Source organism: Ambystoma mexicanum, chromosome 9, assembly GCF_040938575.1.
Source record: "Ambystoma mexicanum isolate Mex_15411 chromosome 9, UKY_AmexF1_1, whole genome shotgun sequence".
Lineage (NCBI taxonomy): Eukaryota > Metazoa > Chordata > Amphibia > Caudata > Ambystomatidae > Ambystoma > Ambystoma mexicanum.
The window spans coordinates 930,162,071-930,183,548 of record NC_090931.1 but is presented as its reverse complement, the minus strand read 5'-3'; the positions used below and the strand labels follow the sequence as shown (position 1 = coordinate 930,183,548).

At 47.6% G+C, this 21,478-nt stretch overlaps 1 protein-coding gene across 1 annotated transcript in view; it reads left to right on the top strand.

The window, feature by feature from the left end:
• AGPS (alkylglycerone phosphate synthase) overlaps window positions 1–21,478 on the top strand; it is a 1,795,747-nt gene that overhangs the window by 1,052,667 nt on the left and 721,602 nt on the right. Inside the window, exon 13 of the mRNA XM_069616114.1 lies at window positions 8,272–8,348. Coding sequence (XP_069472215.1) covers window positions 8,272–8,348 — 77 coding nt within the window. The remainder of the gene's footprint in view (window positions 1–8,271; window positions 8,349–21,478) is intronic.

Below are 21,478 nucleotides of genomic sequence, written 5' to 3'. Positions count from 1 at the left end.
AAGACTAGGTCATCCCTGCTCTCTAAAAAGGAGTATGTTTCATCCAATTTTGAAATTTCCCAAAACAATACATGGTTGTGCTAGAGGGCATGTAATTATTTCTAACACTCCTCCACAGAAAATGCAAATGGAGGGGTGTTAGAAATAATTGTGCTATCAAATTAGAAAATTAGATGAAACCTAGTTCGAAGTAACGTAGATACTTTTAAACAATAAAATGGGAGAAGTGCATCATGACGGGAGTAGAAAGGGTTGCACCAAATGTCATACTGTGTTAATAGGCTTTTATACTATGCCAAATCAAAACTGTAGTTTCAGAGCATATGACTTGTCTATAAAATGTGGTGTATTGTGCCCTTGGCCAGCCTATCCGTAGTATAATCTGTGAAAGTAAAAGGATGAGCGGATGACAGACAATAGGTAGGGAATGCAACGAGGGGTTGGGTGTGTTGTAATCGTATGGATTCATGAGGATTCTTTGGGTGTACCCTGTGTCAGTTATGAAGAAGATATACATACACACAGACATACGTACATGTGTTTAATTCAAGCTCGTTAGCTATGTGACAGTTTCAATGGATAATATTTATATAATGTTCTTAGTGTTTGTTTGCATGATGGGCTCAAACTGCCTACTTGAACTTGTAGAGGCCTTTGATCCGGTTTGTTAATATAGGACTGTTAAACCGATCTGGAATCATGATTCCAGGAGAATTTTCAGGGCTGGGCTAGGCGTGGCCTGGCCAAGAATAGATCATATGGAAATTGTAATGTGGTTGAAGAAAATAGGCGGAGGAAAGGGGTGTGTTGGTTGGTGAAATCGTAACAGTTATGCTTCATGGCTATAGTTAGTTTTTAGTGCTTTAATTATGGGTGGAGCTATATAATAGGAATGAGCGTTATAACGGAAATAAATTGTACTCCAGATTCATTAAATGGGAATAACTGAAGATCAACTCGTATGCTGCTGCGTCCTTCGGGTGGATCCTTAATGTTAGTAACCGAGATAATGACATCTATATAATGTGCTTAAATTGAAGATTCTCTTAAGGTGACACATTATAACAGCAGAAACCTTAGAGCTGATAGGTTTACTGTAGTCTGGACAGACCTAGCCACATGTGATGAATCAACAGATTCACTTGACACAAGAGAAAAATGGTTTACAGCTTTTTTTTGCTACTCGGAAAAGGGTTCGGAATAACCTTTTTTAGGCGCTAGGGAATAAAGTGAAAAGGAAGTTCCCACTTTGTCACACTGTAAAGGTAGGTGACTGGGACACAAAATAGAAGGGTTCTATCTGTAATAGGAATCCTGCAGTCTGTTTGGATACTAGTCTGATAGTCTCTAGGGGTTGAGCCCAGCAAATTACTGGTCTTCCAAACAGCCTCAAAGCTATAGCGCCAAGCTTACTTTGATTTTCAAATCGACTATTTGCAGTCCACTCAAAAGGTTGTTCTTGGTTCCCTTCTATGAAAGGTTTTCAAGTCTTTGTGGATGTAGGGCAAGGGTTCTACTGCCCCCTCACGCCGCAAATGGTTATCATACCCCTCTCACCCTGAAATGATTATAGTGTCCAGCTTGTTATGTAGGAGATATACCACCCCACTCGCTTTGTAAGGGATAGGTTTTGTCCATTTCACTCAGCGAGCAATATAGGGCCTCATTGCTTTGCAAGATATGTAGTGCCCCTCCCATTGTTTATAAGCAGGTATCAAAATAAGGATTTGATGAGCAGGAGCAAAAAGCATCTCCTGAGTGTTCAGCATCACCGTCATCAGGTCGGACCTGGCGGCCAGAAAGTCATTCACGAGCACAGCATGTTGGATGCACCATTATAAACGGTACAGGTGCGTCCGACCTCCCCATTTGGGGAGCATCTTCTTTCCAGCGCCCGCGAATGGGCAATTACCAGGTCCGTCGGGGCTGGAATACCCTGGTAACTGCCCATTTGCGGGCGCCGGAAAATATTGCAAGTTTGCCTGTTATGAGGCCCATTGTAGCTTAAATATCTTCTACATGCGGTCTAATGCTCCTTTCGGAACATTCCCAATTGCCCAGAGGTAATGTCTCAAGGTATGTTGCAATGGCACTACTTGGCCAGGGTAGCCAAAAATAGCTCCTGATAGCTGTTGGTTTCAAGCCAATCTGGCTCTTCTAGGCTAAAAGCAGGAGTTAAATTGTTCACAGCTATTGACATTTTGAAGTTTGTTTTAGGATGGTATAGTGCCACTTTCTCTCTGTATGAGGGTTATAGTGGCCCTCTGACTCTGTAGAAGGGCTATAATGCACATCCCGTAATATATAGAAGGGCTACAGTGCACTCACCCTGTAGAAGTTATATAGTACCCCTCTCACTACATATAAGGCATCTTTATTAATGTATTGTATTTGTAAAGCACTGGGACAAAGCCTGTTGGCATGGAAGCGCTGGGACATGGACAGACGACATAAAACAATAAGTTCAGATAACGGAGCAGCAGTCACCAATACAGATAGTTATTCAAAGAGGATGGTCTTCAGCCTGTGCTTGAATGCTGGTAGGGAAGAACAGATCTGAGGTCTTGTGGTAGTGTTCCATAGTCGAGGGGCTGCTGTCGGGGAAGCACCCTGCTAAGACTAGAAACAGTTTAGCTTTTGGAGTCTGCAAGAGGCATGAGTTGTTGGACCTCAGAGTGTGCCTTATGGGAAGCCACGAGAGCTGATCAGCTGGGCTTTTCCCATGAAGGCAAAAGTGTGTGATACATAGAGTCCTGAAGGTGATTCAATTACCAATAGGTAGCCAGTGTAGGGATCTCCTTGTCACCGAAGAGTGGGCCCTTTTCTGGAGTCCCTTCACCACTCGAACTGCGTTATTTTGTACCACTTGTAGAGAGTTTATTTTGCCTTCTGGAGCAATAGTCCAGGCGAGATCCTATAATGGCACGGGCTAGAGTGGCAGTTATGTGTCAAGAAAAGGTCTAATGTGAGCCAAAAGCTTGATACAGTAGGATGTGCTTGACACAATTGAGGGTTGGTTGAGCCCTCAGAACTGTGGGTTGCTGCGCTCTTTGTCTCAGATCTGATGCACTAGCAGCCGGTAGGTAGAAACTGGAAGGCCCGTGCTCGTGGTGCCTGTTCTGTGTATCCTGGTAGCTTGGTTTTAGTTTCTACTGATATGGTGCTTGTGCTGTAATTAGTATACAAAAAGCTTCTTGTGCCCACTCAGCTGAGTATGTAGGTAGAGTCCACAAAATTTGTTGTTTTTCATTGGTTTTTATTTGGTTGAATCAATTTCCTTATGAGCCTGGTGGCCGGTGAGACCGTGGTTCTCCGATCTGCTCAGCCTATCGGACAGGCCCCCCAATCCACCTACCGCTGGGTCCAGCTCCTCTACTAACCCAGCAGGGGAGCAGGGTACTCCACACCGCTCCTAACAAGCTAGCCCTCGCAGCTTGGTTCCTGAGCAGGTCACACTGTAGCACTTGAGCCCTTCTCAGGCTACTCTGGAGATCATCCAGGGCGCCAGAAGCAAAGCTACCAGGAGCCAATATAAGAGCACAAATGGTCCAGATTCTGTCATTGTGCAGACTCCAAGGAGATCGACACCCTTAAGTGCATGTTGGACAACGTACTCTCCTTCTCAGCACACCTCGCCCCCTTTGGAGTTCAGGTGGACACATGCTGCTCCTATCTGGCAGCCATAGGAGCTTACAGAAATTCGGAAGAGGGTCTTTTCTCCTCTGCTAACCCAGTGGTCAAGCGGAATCTGGCGGGCCTCCAAAGGCTCTACCCACCTATAAAGAAGCCACAAGCTGTATGGGACCTCAATGTAGTCCTGGAAGCCTTGGCACGCAAACCATCGAGCCAGTGGCGTCTGCGGACATCAGGCTGGTCACCCTAAAGACTGCGCTGCTCGTAGGCCTCGCCTCCACTCGTGGAGTCCGCAAAATCCAGCCTCTCGTGTCATCGGACCCCTACACTACCCTTCACAAGGACAAGGTGGTCCTCCGGATGCACCCTGCGTTCCTACCTGTTAGGCAGAATCCTGTGCAGATCCCTTAGGGAGCACTACAGAAGATTAAGACTGCAGGTATGAGCAATAAATCCCCTTTGGTATCAGTCTGTACCACAAAGATTTAGTTGGTAGCTGTGGATCCAGCAGAGGAAGAGAGACTCTCGTCGTGGAGGAAGGTTCGAGTTACTGCACTGCCCAGGGATGAAACCAGCCATACGAAATAAAAGGTACGCTCCTTTAAATCGCGGCCCGGGTGGACGGGTGCCTGGCTATCCGATCTCAGAGTGCAGGGCACTGGCGATTCGGCCAAGGCAGGTCCTGGAAGGCGATTGGCAAACTGGTTGGCCCCACCAGCTCAAGGGAAGAAAGCTTTTGCAGATGAAGATCTTCTCTCGTGTGGAGAAAAGTGGTGAGACGCTGCAGCAGGGCTTCACTGGTGGTTCAGTTGGTGCAGAGGTCTTTGGCTTCGCTCCTCTTCGGCTTCTTAGTTCCAGTGGCGACATCTTTCTCTTCCAGTCCTCAGGACCCTGCTTTTATGCAAAAAGATCCCCATTCATACAGCCTAGCTGTCACTCACACAGTGGAGTGGTCATCCTGGCGGGAGACCCTCCAGCCTATCAGGACAAAGTGCGACATGGGTTGCTGAGGCAACCCTGTCCAGGGGTCCTACTCCCCCTCCCACACAATGGATCCACCCCAGACTCGGTGGCACCAAAAGGAGGGCTTCTTGGCAGAAGCCCGCCAAAAGGACAAACAAAGGATCCCCGACCTGGGTTAGGATTTTAGAGAAAGACACGAAAAATAATTTATATGAAAGTTCTGGCAAATAAAACCTACCGGAGTAAAGTTAATATAAAAATAAACTGGCGGTATGTTGGAGGCTGTCAGTGAACGTGGTAGCCTCGAACAATGGGAAAATCCCATAGGGAAATATTCCGGTCGAATATTTTTGGTAGTAACCACTGCCACCAGTCAGAAACTTGTGAGAGAGGGACTGTACGGTAGCCTCTCGAAAATGAACATAAGGGAAAAACTATTAACCCTTGCCAGTACCTCCATAGTAAGATGGGTTGTACTGGTTTTGTTCATAAAGATTGACTAGGAAAGTCAATGGGCACTTTACATGCCCTAGGAGACAGTAGTCAGTCCCATGGTATGGAGTCTATGTTTGGGGGTCGCTACGACACCCCTGTGTCACTGCACGCAGGGTGCTGGATAACACATGTGGATAAAGATGGTTTCTATGGGGGTGAGATAAACCCCATAGACATTATACACAAAAAATAGCCTAGAACACACATAGCAAATATGCCTAAGAGTGGGAAAAAGTCTCTCACTCTTAGCAGGAGAAAAAAACAAACCCTTCAAATCCAGCAAAGCTGCTGGGGGACTCTATAGGTAAGGGAAATTAGCCATAGAATGAGAATTCTCCCTAACACTACCCAAGGCGACCACTTCCTTCCACCTGAACGTGGAAATGGTTTTACCCACCTTCGTCGCCGACCCCAAGGATGAGCCTCAGAGGGTCTTGCACCGTCTGGATGTCAGATGCGTGCTAAAATACTACCTTGACAGGACTAAGGACTTCCGCAGTTCGGATGCCCTCAATCACTTTTGGTGGTTCAAGGCCCGGCTATCCAAGGCCTCCATAGCAAGGTGGATGGTTGCGGCCATCAAGGAGGCCTATGAGGGGCAGCCCAAACCAGTGGCAGCCAATTTGCATGCCCATGCGGTTGGAGCCAAAGCCACGGCCATCTCGTTTCAATGGCATTTGACATTGCAGGTCATCAGCAGGGCGGCTACCTGGGCCACCCCTTCGGCTTTCTATAAGCACTACTGTTTGGACGCCGCCTCCAGATCAGACGCGGCTTTTGGGCAGGCGGTTCTAAGAAACCTGTTTTCTTAAGGAGGGCCTCCTCTCCACCCTGGGGCTAACTTACATTTGTAATCGCCCATACAGTATGGAGGAAAGGGGACTGGACGGAAGAGTAATTAATAGTAACTCACTGTAGTGACTCGTACTCTTGGTCCATAGTCCCTTTTCCTCCATACGTGCCCCCTCAATAATACTGGTGTCATTAGGCAATGTTAAAAATTGTCGGCCCGTCAATGGGGACTGAGGAGGGGCGCTGGTGGGCCGAGTCAGGCGAGCGCATGCTCCCAGGGTTGCCTGCTCTAAATTTAAAGGGGAAGATGATTTTTCTGCAGAAAAAGGTACAGTCTCCTGTCCCTTGCGAGGGACGCCCATACAGTATGGAGGAAAGGGGACTATGGACTAAGAGTATGTTAGTCACTACGGCGAGTAACTATTAATTTTCTCTTTCACTGTCCTTTAGTATAGGACTATTGCATCACTTCACTATGCTTATACTTTATTTGCTTGAAGAATTGCTCGTTCCAACTTTCCCCACATTGACATCCCATACATGAGGAAGTGTTCAAGTTCTGTCGCAGTAATTCTGAAGTATTCATTTACTTAGGGTAGTACTTGTTCCAACGGTCCTCAAATTGTCATCTCACAGATGGGGACTTGTCAATTTCTGCCACTGAACTTATTTCAATAGTGTTCATTACTAAGATCAATAGTGTTAAAATCACTTAGAGTAATACTTGCTCCAGTGGTCCCCACACTGACATCTCATGCATGGGAACTAGTTAAAGTTTTGCCTTCGGTAGATATTCAAATATTCTTGTTGCATTTATCTACTTTACATGCCTGTCGGTACGCGCAAGGTCCCACTGGTATCCTGGTGCGTTCCTGGCTCGTGCCACGTTGCGGCAGAGAAGCTTCCTCCCTGTGGTGGCTTTCTTCGCACTGCAGACCTTCCTTCCATGTTGCCAGAAGTTCTGGGCTTCCTTTCCGGCTTCTCTCTGCGACCAAGATCCAATGCTGATGCTTCTCAGCTCTATTGTATCTCCGGTGGCTCTGCTGCGAGTCCGGGAGCGCCGGTGGTCTCTTCACTGTGCCCGCAACGTCTCCCCTGGCCTCGCGCGACTCCGGTAAGCTGTCTACAGAGGGGCGAGCTGCTGTTTGGAAACAACTGCGTTCCCGACATCCGCCAGCACGTTCCTTCTCCGTAAGGCTACCTCTGCCTCGCTCTCCGGCTCAGATTTCCTTTACTGCTCTCGAGTGCAGATACCATCTTTAAATTCCTGCACACTCGAGATCCATAGAAACAACTATTCTGCGCATTCGACTTGGTGTTTCGTTTGATCTGCATTAACTTTCATCCTCTTCCTCGTCTCAACACTTGAGGCTTTATGGGAGATGGAAGTCAATACTTTCTTGGATTTCTGAAATGATGTTGTTCAAAACTCTTGTTTAGAAAACCTTAGAAACATAAGATGTTGGATGTGTCTTATGTATGAGTGAGGTTTGAGTGTTTTTTTGTCTAGCGTGAGGGGCAGAGAGGGGCTTCTGTATTTTACAAGGGGAGGGACTTTTAGGGCGACAACAAGCCATCAAGAATTTAAGAATTATGAGGTGTTCTTCTCTAAGAAGGGAAGAATACCATGTCTCTCCTGATGGTTACCACCCTCTCCCGACAGCCGTCTCCTCCCAAATGATCCTCCCTCATGATACCACCTTCAGGATCAGGCAGCAGCTGCCATCCCCATGCCACATGGGAGGAGATCAGTGATGACTCCACAGGATTGATAGGATATGGCATTTATAACGCACCTATACACAAGTGTTTCAAGTTTCTTTTTATCACACCAGGCTCTCCTGGGATAGAATCAGGAGCTAAATAGCTCCCAGCAATTTTGAACTCTGGTCATGTAGTCCGGCATTGAAAACTTTAATGGTAAATGCTTTGTTTCATACAAAACCTTCTATTGGTTTATGATTTAGCAAGGGACAGATCAACTGTATGTTATAGTTGCCACCAACTATCAAAAGATCTTTTATCCAGAGCTGGCTTATGCATTTAAAGATAGCCTTTCGTTTCACCTTCAACTTTTTCCTTGCTAGGCTTGGCAATCATATTTTTGTTTAAGCATATGGCTTGACATTCAACCCTAACCACAATGAAAGGACTAGGTCGGAATTTGGTGATATGTTTTAAAAGATACCTTGATTCAAACCAAAGTATCTTGAGAAACCAAATAAGATCAATCATATATGTCCAAAACACTTCACTAAAATAAGTAAAATGTTTAAAGAATTCTGCCACTGTAATTTGTTTTTTTGTTTTAAGATTGTCTTTGTATTCTAAAGATAAATATTTGTTGCATCCTGCTATAGTCTCTCAATATGCCCTCTTTACCCACAGGACATGCGCTGAAGCCCCAGGTATCCTCCATTTTTACTTCTTTTCTGGATGGATTGAAAAAATTCTACATCACAAAGGTAATTTTGAAAATAGTCGAACAATTTCTTAATCCCTCACCTTTTCTTTATATTCTGTTACACTATTCAATCATGCATTTCCTTTACTAGGTATTATGATACAAATGGAAGTGTTGGAATGGAGTTTAGTACACATTTGATATCTTTTAATTGCCATGGAAATCTAAGTCGTAGACAGAAGATAAAATGGACACAAATGATGCCAACCACAAATGAGGCCTAAAACTTGAGGCAAAATAATTGAATGCATGTTATTTCTCCAGCATGGGGTCTGGCATGGATTCACATGCTCATGAATATTCCCCGTCGTCAGGCTGGGAATCCTCGGTAAAGAAAAATCTGTATCAGTTTTGTTTCTGATCTGTCTTTCTTAGTAGTAACCAATCACTGATCTCTGGGTCATACTGCCCCCAGCCAATGACTGCCCTCTCCCTAAGCCCTGCCTCTGGCAGCCATCCTCAGATTTTTACCGCACGCTCAAGTGTTGGGAGTCCTCGTGCTTTAGCTCTCAAGTTTTTGCTGCGTTTTCGCACTTTTTCAGGAGATTTTCTCATTTTTCCGGTTTAATCGAGCCTCAAGCTCCACCGTTTCTACTTCCGGTAACGGGTGTTAGGGAGAATGCTCTGTTTTGGCTGAATTTCCTAACCTAGTGAGTCCCCCAGCAGCTTTGCTGGATTTTTTGGGTTTATTTTTTTCTCCTGCCAAGAGTGAGACTCTCTTACCCTCACTCATGGACATGATTTGAGTGTGTTTCTTTGAATCTAGATGTGTTTAATGGGCTTATGGGGTCTTTTACTCCATAGGGCTTCATGTGTTTTTGTGATGTGTTACACAGCACCCTCAGTGCAGTAACACAGGGCTGTCATAGTGACCCCCCAGTATAGACTCCATACCCTGGGACTGACTACTGTCTCCCAGGGCATGTAAAGTCACCATTGACTTTACTAGTCTTGAATTCTGAACAGAATCAGTACAAACCATCATATTTTGGACGTACTGGCTGGGGCAATTCGATTGCCCCGGGGTCTGTTAGTCGAGGGGGCACGTCTCCGTCCCCCCTGATCGAGTTTTGGCTGGTGGCAGTGGATACTACTTTTTATATTCAACCGCAAATATTTCTCTATGGGATTTTCCCATTGTTCGAGGCTACTATCTTTATTTATTTAATTACGATAGCCTGGAACATACCGCCGGTTTATTTAATTATCCGGTTGGTATTTATTGCCAAAACTCGGTTCTAAAATGGCATTTGTGTTCTCTTCTGTGACTCCAACCCAAGTCGAGCCCTTTGTTCCACTTTTTGGCGGGCTTCTCCACAGAAGCCCTCCAAAGTGGTGCCACTCTGTCTGGGGTACTTAGGAGGGGTGGGGGGGGGATTTAGGCACCCTGGACTGAGTTGCCTAGGCAACTCAAGTCGCACTCCGTCCTAATTGGCCCAACCACATAGCATGTTTGAGTGACAGCTAGGCTGAGTGAATGGGGGTTTTCTGCATAAAAGCAGGGCTTTGGGGACTGGAACTTCAGAAGTCGCCACAGGACCTAAGAATCCGACGAGGGAGAAGCTGAGCCGACCTGCTACAACGAAACCACTGGTGGAGCCCAGCTGGAACGTCTCACCACTTTTCCCAACGACAGAGGAGATCTCCTGCCGGAGAGTCTTCTTCCATTGACTGGTGGGGATAACCAGTTTCACCGTCTTTTCGCCTTCCCGACGCATCTCGTGGCCGCCTTGCCTGTGCCAAGCGCCCCGGCAACCGGAATACCACATTTTACCATGACCGCGAAATAAAGGGTAATACCTTTAACCGGAAAACTCCGCGGCTGGTTTCTTCCCTGGCAGTGCAACGACCTTCATCTTTCCTCCAAGTCGAGATCTTCTCTTCCCTGGACGACGCCGAGACTTGCACCCGCTGCCAGGAACAACTGCCACCGCTGGAGGGATCCTTCCCACTTAAGGTACCGTGTTCCGCCTGACTTCCCTTGCCACCGACTGTACGGGGTAGATTTAGCCCCCGGCTTTCGAACCTGGGTTAGCCTGGGACACCCTGGCTAAACTTTTCTGAGCCTCTCTAAACTCTTTTCGAACTCTCTGCAAGACTTTCAAAGCCTAGTGTAACTGTGTGATCTTGGGCGCATTTGAGCTCTGCTCTCTCTAAGAGTGGGCCCAGCCTATGGACTTTGGCTCACAAGTGACTTTTGCTCTTCTGCCTTGCTAAAAGTGTTCCTAAATCTTAGAGTGGTGTATCTTCACATATTCTGTCTTTTTCCCCTCCCTTCTTCATGAACTTATTGGAGTGCCATCTATAGTTAAGCGCTCACCTCTGTCTGGAAATAAGTGGTGTTAACTAAGACTTATCTGATAAGGAATAAGGGTTGTATATATTATAATAGTAACTGTGTTTAGAGTGTTTTACAATAAGAGTGCGGGAGTGTTTCAAACAGTGTGTTTTTAAATAAATAATTATATACTTTGATACCAAAGCTCTGGTCAGTGTTTGCTTGTGCTATTGTATCTGAGTGCCTATCGTGTATACTTTGCATACTGCCTAACTCTTCTTGTCGGCGACGACGATTAAGGCGGCCAATGCCTTAGCGATCGTGGCCCGCTACGACAGGGAGCTCTGGTTCAAGATAGCTCCCCTGCTAGACTTTCTACCTGACAAGAGGGCAGAGGCCCTACAAATTCTGCAGGAAGGCGAGGTGGCGTCGGATCACGCCATAACGGTGGCAACGGCATTGCTGATACCGTATTTCGCGAATTGGGCAACGGAGTTTGCCTCCGACGACGAGGATGGCTCAAGGCGACAGACTTTCGACAGGACGTCCAGACCAGAGTGTTGGATATGCCATTCGACGGCAGCAACCTTTTTGGTAAGGCGGTAGACAAGTCTCTCCAGGCCATCAAGACCAACTCGGAGACGGCCCGGGCCGTAGGGGTACTTCAACGACGACGGCCCTTTCGGAGCTCCGGAGGCAGACAGGGTGCCTCCAAAGGATCCAGCGGTGGCTCTTCTACTTACCGCCAGGCGGCCTGCTCCTCTTCCCAGGAGGCCTACAGAGTTTGCGGCATGCAAGGGGGATCCCGCCGTCGTCGCCAAGGAGGCAAGGCCGCCTCCAAGCAAGACTGACCCGGCCCTGTCGTCGGGCCCCCACCGAAGCACCCCGATGGGAGGCGGCTGACTAAGTTCGTCAGCGTGTGGGAGTCCATCTCCACCGACCGTTGGGTGCTGGACACCCTGGCCAACGTGCACTCGCTGGAATTCCAAAAGAAGTGCCCTCGAATTCCTCCCGTGGCCAGGAAGGAGAATCACCTCCCTCAACTGCTGGTGGAGGTAAGGGCGATGCTCAAGAAAGGTGCCATCGAGCTCGTCCCCAGGAGGCTCCGGGGCTCCGGAGTGTACTCAAGGAACTTCCTCGTCAGAAAGAAGACAGGCGGTTGGCGCCCCATCCTGAACCTGCGTCGGTTAAACAAATACATCAAGGTGCAGAAATTCAGGATGGTCACCCTCCAGCACGTGTTGGGACAGCTGGAGGAGGGCGACTTCCTATCGTCGTTGGACCTGGAGGATGCTTACTTCCACATGCCCATTCTAAAAGGGCACAGGAAGTTTCTCAGGTTCGTGGTTCAGGGACGCCACTACCAATTCAGAGCCCTACCCTTCGGATTAAAGTCGGCACCCAGGGTATTCACCAAGTGCCTGGCACCAGTGGCGGCGCGGCTGCGCCTGCAGGGGATCCACGTCTACCCCTACCTGGACGACTGGCTAATCCGGGCAAGGACAAGAGAACTCACCGTCGAACACACAGCGAGGACCGTCTGGCTGCTCACGGACCTGGGGTTCGCCATCAACTACCTCAAATCCCACCTGGTTCCGTCGCAAGTAGCACCGTTTCTGGGAGTAAAGCTTGATACAGTGGGGCAATTGGCCTCCCCGTCAGAGGAGAGGACGAAGACCATCCTGGGCAAGGTGCGGCGCCTGCTAGCCACGGACGTGGCCAGGGTGAGGTCCATCAAGTCCCTCCTCGGGATGATGTCCTCATGCATCTATCTGGTACTCCTTTGCAGACTTCGGACGCCCGCTGGTTTCAGGCGACGGGCTGCTTCGAGGACAGGATCCCTCTCGATGAGGAGTTCCATCTGGCGATCCTATGGTGGGGTACCCGTGCTCACCTCACTACAGGCACAGACTTTCAAACTCCGGCGTTTCAGGAGACGGTGATGGTGCGAGAGGTGTCAGCGGTACACAGCACCCTCTACGCACTGATAGCCAGGGCATAAAGGTGAGGTTGCCATTGTGGTACCGTCCTTGACTCCAGCGGCAAAGTAACCGCCAGTGAGTTCAGCACAGCCGGTGAGTCGGAAGAACCCGATAGTGAACCGGACTGTTTGGATCAAGGTTGCAGTGGTAACATTAAGAAGATAAAGAGACAGGAGGTCTTTTGTGAACAAACTTGGTACCAGAGTGGTCCGGCGCCACGTGGGCGTTCAGTCAAAGATTTCTGGATGGTACCCCTCTACTGAACGAGACTGTGTTGAACATTTGTGAGTAAAGAAACTACAAGTACCAAGAGGCCATAGGGAAGGCCCGTATAAGGTGTTAAGGTGGTCCTACAAATGTCAAACCAAGTCCCTTGTACAATTGAAAGTCCTTGACACATTTTAGGAGTTTTGATGTTGTGAAAGAGGCGTTTTGATGAGGGGAACACCATGTGAACTGAGTGTGTGTGAAACTCAAGCTTTCCGTAGGCTAACGGAGTGACCCAGCGAGACGAAATTGCCCTTCTGAAGTCTGTTTAAAGTTGGAAAGTGCTCTGGAAGGGCTGAGCCCAGATGAGCGGGACCTTACTAAACCGAGGGGGTTGTTTAAAAAGACATTGAGAATTGTGAATATTATACATAAAAACAGTGATTGAAAGGCGATAGTATATCCGACTGAGGGACATCAAGAGTAAAATTGTGAAGAAGTGAAGTAAACAGCATTGTGATGACAAGTATGAACCCGACTGAGGGATGTTCAGTCAGTGGTTGTTCCGAGCCCGATTGAGGGAGGCTAACAACCGAGAAAGGATCGAAGTCCAGCTGAGGGGGATCCAAGGGTGAAGAGTAATCACTCAACTTAAAGGTTAACAGAAGGAACTTAGATTTTGTTGTTTTGTTGTATCAGGCCCTCTGAAGCAAGAGTCTTTGCATGAGAAGAGACTTGGGCACAGAAAGCCTTGATACTGAGAAAAGTAATTGTAAGCTCATGCTGGAATAGCCCTGGAGTGTGCTCTGCTCGAGTACTGCCTTGTCCCGTGCTAAAAACATGGGGTAGGGGGAACCTGGCCATAACATCCTGACATATCATTTTGTGAACACTTCTTTCTTTTATTATGAGCATTATCCCACACTATTTTGTAACATAGCTATAAGGCTAGGCAATAGGTTTCTTAGTATAGGCCCTTTTATTTGAATAGACTCCACCTGGACGGTATTATTATTTGATGGTCAAAGCTTGCTCCCATCTTAGATTTAGATTAGACGTTTATCTCACCCATTCTACAGTTTAATAAACACCCTTGAACTGTGATCACATGTGTCTATCTTTCTTTGATGCCATTCCTTTCTTGCAGGGAGTATACAGCAATGAATGTGAAGGTGTTACCCAATAATGTGCCCTTAACCCCCAAATAATCTCCCATTACGGTCATGCAGAGTCCCAGTGAAGGGGGTGGCTTTATTGAATAGTATAGCTACTCCTCTTCTCTCCGCTGATTGTGAAAGACACAGGTGAGAAGCTGCGTGTGACTCTCCCATCATCCGCTTTCAAAAAGTGATTCTCCTGTAGGAAGACCACGGAGGGGTAGTTGTCCCCCAACTTTGCCATTATGGATCTGCGCTTGACCGTTGAGTTTAGGCCCTGTAAGTTCCAAGTGAGTATGGACAGTCTAGTATCCTGTGAGTCTAAAGCAGTGTTAGCCATCCGGCTCTTTGGGCGAGCCCCATAACCATCTATCCTCTACGGCAGTTTCCCTAAAATCCTGCTCTGTGCTGTTTGCTCCATGTCCCAATTTTTGTCCCAAACGAGATACCCTCACCCCCAACAAAAAATGAATCTTCCCAACCAACATTACTAACATCAGAATTTCAGCTGTTAAGCGACCAAAGAACTGATATGGGGGAACGTGTAACAGGTTCCACTTTAACCAAGTCTGCCTCCCCTAGAGAAGAGCAGTCAACCCTATTTCCCGGGGTCGGCAGTCACCCCCAAGCACAGAAATGGGTTGGCCAGAGCAGCCATAGGCATTCCAGCTGCCCATTTCCAGTCCATGCATATTCATCCAGGGACTCTACATTCCTTTTTCTTCTTCTGGCTTTTTCTTACTTTAGTCCAAGGGCCCACCCTACCCTGGATGACCGATCCGGATCCCCATCTGCCTGCAGACGAATTGTGTCCGGAGAGAGATATTCAGCCTCCTCCATAGATGAGACCGACCAGAAGCGGCTCTGGTAGGTGAAGGGGAGGGCTGTGGAGAAACTCCATCTGTAGCGCATGTCTTTTTTGCTGAGCCATTCCGTTAGTTATCTGAGTGCTTTGTGTTTAAAGGTTGGTGCCTGCTAGATCTTGGTAGAGGTCCAGGGAGGATCCGTGGAAGAAAATCTCATCAACTTGCCTGGATCGGGTTAAAATCTTCTCCTTGACTTTATAAAAGTGGGCTCTCGTGAGGCCATCGGGTAAAGTCGTGTCGCTCTGGCCCTGTCAGCCAGACACCATGTGTTCTGTCCAGTTTAATCGGCTCATCTGCCGAGGCATCCAGGATCTGGCGAGAGAGATCTGTGATGTAGGCCTCCAGCTTGCGGTCAGGTACTGAGGATGGGACCCCCTGATTTGAATATTATGCCTTGAGCAATTCTCTGAATCCTCATACTTGTCCTCCAGAAAGGCCACTTTATCTTCCAGGGCTTCCATGCGTTGGGCTCATTCGCTGGTCTTGTAGGATTGGTCGCATAGGGTGGTTTCAACTTCCTCCACCTTGCGCTTGGTGTCCGTCAGGCTCTTATCCGTAGCAGAGAACTTCCCTGCCATCCCTGCCAGACTACCTTGGCTATCCTTTTGAATCTCGGTTAGCCATTGCTGCAAGTCATCCTTTGTGGCCAGTTCTGGGTTTGTGGTCATGGCTCCTTCTCCTCCCTGGACCTGTGCCACGGTTGTGTTATCTTTCCAGCCCCAGCCCCAGTCCTGGATCTGCAGCAGAGAAGGCCTATAATTGAGGGAGTTCTTCCCCCACCATGCCTCACAGCCTGCACACACTCAACCAAGCGCTGAGGAGGCTTGGGCCGGCTCATCCCACAGCACAGTGGCCATCAGGTGGAGGCAGGGGCACAGGAAACACTGTGTGTCTCAGGCCGCGGCCGCTGATGGGTCCCTGGCAGCTTGTGTGTTCACAACAATATGTAGCTGCACTCGCAGGTTAGGCTGCGGGGCACCGCGCACCAGCCCGGTTTCACAGGGAGAAGATCCAGATGATGCCTCTCACCCCCTCCCCAGCCCCCGGGATTCAAGTATCTGCCTCATGTCAGTGGTCTGAGCCACCCAGTCCCCCAGGCGCGTCAGATCCGACACAGGTCAGGCGGGAGGCCCCGCAGCAGAGTTAATGCAGGCTGAGCCCATCCACCACCAGCTGTAACTAGGCCCCAGGCTCGGGAGTGGTTCACTCACACCTGCCGCACATCCCGTGGTTACAGGAGCACTGAAGCAGCCACCCAACCACAGGATCTTAAAGCTATAAATGCCTCTTTTGCGTTTTCTAAATTCTCCCAAATCCTCTGGTGAACCATTTCAGAAGCAGCGGATCACTTCCCAGACGGAGAGGTCAAGAATGGCTTCTTACACAGTGAATGGTGGCAAAGAAATGGTTTGTCAAGTGCTCCAAACCGGATTGGACGGGGCAAACTGCAGGGGTGGTGCTATGAGCACTTTGACAGTCTTGCACACGTCTGCTTATTTGAGGGCAGGGGAGCCGATTTATGAATTTCCCGGGGGGGCCCAAATACAGGAAGTGACATCACTGGCAGTTATATGACCGTAAATTTACATGTAGTCGCCAACTTGGTGCAACGGTGCGCGGGGGGGGGTGGGTGTTGGCGCGCGCAGCGCAGAACAGTGGAAACATTGGCTAGCATGCACTGCATATACTAAAGTCAAGAAAGGAGATTTAAGCCTTCCAGTTGCATTCCAGTAAGACATCATTGCCCCTACTCCACCGCTCTATAATCGTCCAGCTACACAACTAAGATGGGAGAATGAAATGCTTGCTAAACAGAAGGTACAGCTGCAAGGTGGAGTACCACCATCACCACCACCAAAAAATAAAGTTCACAATTCAAGGGAAACGAGAAGTAAAGCTGTTTCCCGATTTTAAAAAGTACCAAGCAAGACGTGTGTGGTGCCATAGTTCATTAAAACATCAACAATTCAAACTTACAATAGTGCTGCTGTAGATTGGCCAGCCACAAGTGACATTTGCTAAGATGTTACCTCTGGGTAACCAGATAGAGTTAGGGATGTAGCTTAATCTTAAACCTTTCAGTGGACACATCAGATGTGCTGCTGAAGTATAATGCAATCCTGGCTGAAGTATTATGCAATCAAGTGTGGTTTCAGACTTGGGGGGGGAGGGGGTGTTAACTGCTTTTAACATTGTAGTTTACCAGAAATTCTGGTAAAGTAGTGTACAATGTTAAAAAGCAGTTACCCAGGCTCACCCTGCACCCAGGTGATGTTTGGGACTGATGGAAGCACTCGCATCTAAATGTTGTAGCCATGGTTGTCTCCATGTTTTAAAAACTCCCACTTTCCGGGTTTTCAACGTTCATTTGAAACACACCTTATTCAAAAAAATGAAGGAGTCAGTAAAAAAGCCAATGCTGAAAAGCCTATTTCGCACAAGTAGTAAGACCCAAAGGGTAAGAGCGACTGTATAGCAGACCATGCCAATGTAGGATACTCCAGGATTACCTTCAGTCAAAATTCACCCACTGCAATGTTCCTAAATTCAGATTGCAGAGTAGTGCCCGACTGGACCTCAATCAGCTCTTCCTGGGCATCAAATGGATGATGCACCACCTCCTCTGCCAGAAAAGTCTGCATCACCCAGTCATTAATGCCAGCATTTACTTCAGGGAAGTATTCATCAAAGCTGGACCTTAATGTTGCTAGGTGGCTTGCCCAGCTCCAACTGTTCTTTTGCAAAGATCTAGCTTCCTCTTGAAGGCAAATACTTTTTTATTAATTCTTTCCTTTGTGTTCCCATGTCCACAGGAATGTCCCCAAAGGTGGGATTGGGAGTTTCTGGGGTGGTGAGTTCTAGTGGTCTTAGTTTCCTTTATAAAATGCACAAATCACATAGTATGTCAACCAGACAATGTATCATTGTGTACAGCTTAAAGGGAGCCACCTGACCCAAAGCGGCACACTAGGAGATGTATTTTGGAACAATCAACATTGTAAACGCACCTCTAGTTTAGATTGCAGAGAGTGCTTGTGCTGCAATTACAAGCACCCAGTTAAAGTCCAGACTTAAAACACTTGATCAGCATTCAGTGAGTAAAATAACCTTATGAAAATAAAATGCAGCTTTGCATAAAATTACAGAGGATTTTGGGATTATCAGGCACTGGCAAGCGGGCTCTGCTGTTCCTGTGGGAGAAGTGAGACTTGCAATGGCGACAAATTTAAGGTTAATAGCTGCCGTTTATCACAAGATGGCAGGCCAGCATAGATCTTAACCACTGAATGCCCACTGAACAGCTATAAACCCTTCTATGTCAGCAAGAGGCTGATGTAGAGGAACCAGTGTTAGAAAGCAATAAGGTAATTATACTGTACCATATCCCGTGGGAGGTGATGCCCCCAAAGACTCAGTGGAGGCCCCTCGTGTCAAAAGGTTGAAAAGTCCTGCCGTCTGTCCCCACAGTCCTAACTTCTCCCCCGCTTAGAGTGGAAGCAGTATGCGGCACACAGCTTGTAATGCAAATCGCACATTTTACGCGCCAGGACAAAAAACAGAGAACTGAATACATTGCTGAGGTAAATGAGTTCTGACTGGCAACACTGGTAATACCGTATAGAGCCACATTATTGCACCGCCCAACTATGAGTTTGAGGGCAAAGGTGGAGGAAAATCCTCCAGCATGAAGCTCGAGGTATTTCCTCCACCATACTGCCCAAAATAGAACCATTTGGGATATTACCAACAGCAAAATTACTACCAGCAGTAATACCGCTGAAATCCACCATGGAGCCCTATGGACTCCAATTAATGGGGACTAACACTGCCTACCACCACTTGTAATCCAGCAGTAATACCACCAGACCAAGTGGCAGTAATGGTAGTACAGTTTGGTGGTATCTCAGCAGATTTACAGGCCACACAGAGACATCACCTCTCTCCATGTTGTCTTTTATTGTAAAGTGGATTACCAGGTGTCAGACCTGTAAAATAGCCCTGTCTCCTCGGGTGACTCAGATCCCCACCATTCCAGCCTAAATAAACTTGATGCCCCCAGGCTGTTCTTCTAGTCTACTTTTATTCTACCCATGTAGATCCAGGAACGTCATACTCCTGTTACTTTCATGGATTATTTTACTTCCTGTTCCTTAAAGCCAGGGGTCTTAAACATGTGGCTCTCCAGATGTTTTGGACTACGACTCCTATGATCCATCACCATTGACTATGCTGGCTGGGGCTGATGAGCATTGTAGTCCAACACATCTGCAGAGCTAAAGGTTGCAGAACCCGGCGTCCAAGCAGAGGCCTGGAACTCCATACTGCCACAAGCACCTTATCATTTGATTCTGGCTCTGAAATAGAGACTTTATGCAGGCCCTTTACCCACAAACACTGGTTGTTAATATTATACCTTGGAGCTGCACGCGTTAATAGCACTAGTGCAAGAAACGGACTTTCAGGACGGGCGGTAAAAAGACTTCTGTGGGTCATATGCGGCCTATGAGTTCACAGGGTTTGGTTGACCAGGGAATAGCACACGAGGCATGGAGTTGGGACAGGATGGCAGGTTAGCTGCTGGCAACCTTTCAGGTGGCAACTGTAAACCCATGAAGAGGGAGTGGGGATGTGCAGTGCTTCTTTGCCCCCCTGATTCTCTGATTTGTCAGAGCTACATTTTCAAAGCCTCTCTCTGAATGGAGCATGAGAGCATTCATCGATCAGTTGACTCTCACAGTTATTGTTCTGTCTGCGTCTTTCATTTGTTATAAAACAGCACCCAAGGTTGGTGGCTCTCATGGGGTAGGGAGCCTGGGACGCTCCAAGGACAATGAACTGGCAGCCAGGGGGTTTAAGCAATGCGCTACTTTTGTAAACAAAATGAACCTCCAAAAAAATCTTTTTTTTGTGACTGCACCAGTAAATCATCAAGAATCGATGACTGGGAGAGAGGCTGCAGGAGAGCGATTCACCCTTATTTGTATGGTACAGTAGCACAGATGGGAGAAAGAGGTTGGTTGGCTCTCGACTTACATTTACCTGTTCAGTAGCACACCTGGGAGTGGGTAGTTGAACTGGCTTTGGGGTCCCCGTTTCTCTGTGATAGCATACTCTTGAGGGCATACTTTTTTAATGAACATTTAATTGCAACTGCATGTGTATACCAAGTGCTTAATTTGTAAAACAGTAGGTGCCTGTGCCCAAATATGTTCTAGCACTTCTGTGACACTTGGGCTGTTCCACACCACTGCTGCCACCCAGGGTCGGACTGGGACAAGAGATAGGCCCGGTCACCCAAAAGAAAGTGGCCCACCCCTCGCCTCACGACACTTGACCTCTGATGATGTCATCACCGAAAGTGATGTAATTTGACCCCACACCAAAGTGACATCCCAGGAAGCGATGAAACACAACCTTTCACCCCTTGACAAAATAGGAAGTGGCATCAAATAGCATTGTTCCTAAGTAAACTACATTACGAAAAATATGGTTATGATTTCACTAAGGTGATATACATTTCATACAACAATGGATCACCATACGTATCATTAATATCTGTGTGTATAGATCCATATTGTCAAATTACTGTGACTCCAAGCAGACGTCCAAGGCCACATGATAATATGGTATTATGTAGCACTTACCCTTAAGCTCTTTTTTATAGAACAAATATGCATACAATATCACCCAACCTGTGTTGGTACTCATATCGACCCAAGAAGCATGAATGGTTTTTGAAGAATAAAAAATGAAAAAATAAATTTGAAAAAAATTAATTTTTCCCATTTTGTTTTTTTCAAACCGGCCCTTACTCCCCTGGGACGATTTCGGCCCTGCCAGGGGCCAATCCGAGCCTGCTGCCACCCCCATAGTGCGACAGAGGCCAGGCCTTTGTGGGGCGTCAGGCTCCATTTGGGGCCTATTCATGAGGACAAAAAAAAGCACACACATTCTTTTGCCGTGATGACCATCATCAAGGCAAAAGGTGTGCGCTTTTTCTTTTGTCTTCATTAATAGGCTCCTAATGGAGCCTGAGACCTCGCAAAGGCCCGGCCCCTGTCGCACTAAGCATGTGTGACAGGGGCCGTGGATCAGGCCGCTGCTTGTTAATGAAGCAACAGCCCGACTCTTTGGTCATTTAACCTTTTTTTTTTTTTTTGTTTTTTTTTTGTTCAAACTGTGGATGCGCGCCCGCCTTGGGCATGAGGCTGCGGCCCACCAGAGGGGCGCGCCCCACAGTTTGAATACCGCTGCCTAAACCCTCCCCTCCAGGACCATACACCAATGAGTCCTAGAGAGGAGGGCTTAATCGCACATTTTCGCGATTATACCTGGCCGGAGAGAAGTGATGCAGTATCGACGGAAAGGGCCATCGATGCTGCATCACTTCTCTCTGGGGGTGGGGAGGGGGCCCAGAGGCCCCCCCCTTACTCGGCGCCCCTGTTTGAGGGGGCTAATGTTTTTCCCTAAATGTTCAATTGATGCTGCTTGACCTTGCCTTAGATGGTGAACAACTTTTTGGCCCCTAACGGGTCCTTAAGGAATTTAAGGGCTCAAAGCTGACTGCGAAATCATTAGGATTAGCAGTGCAGCAACATTCTCATTTGGGTACAGAGGATCGGTTTAAATGAGGTACTCCA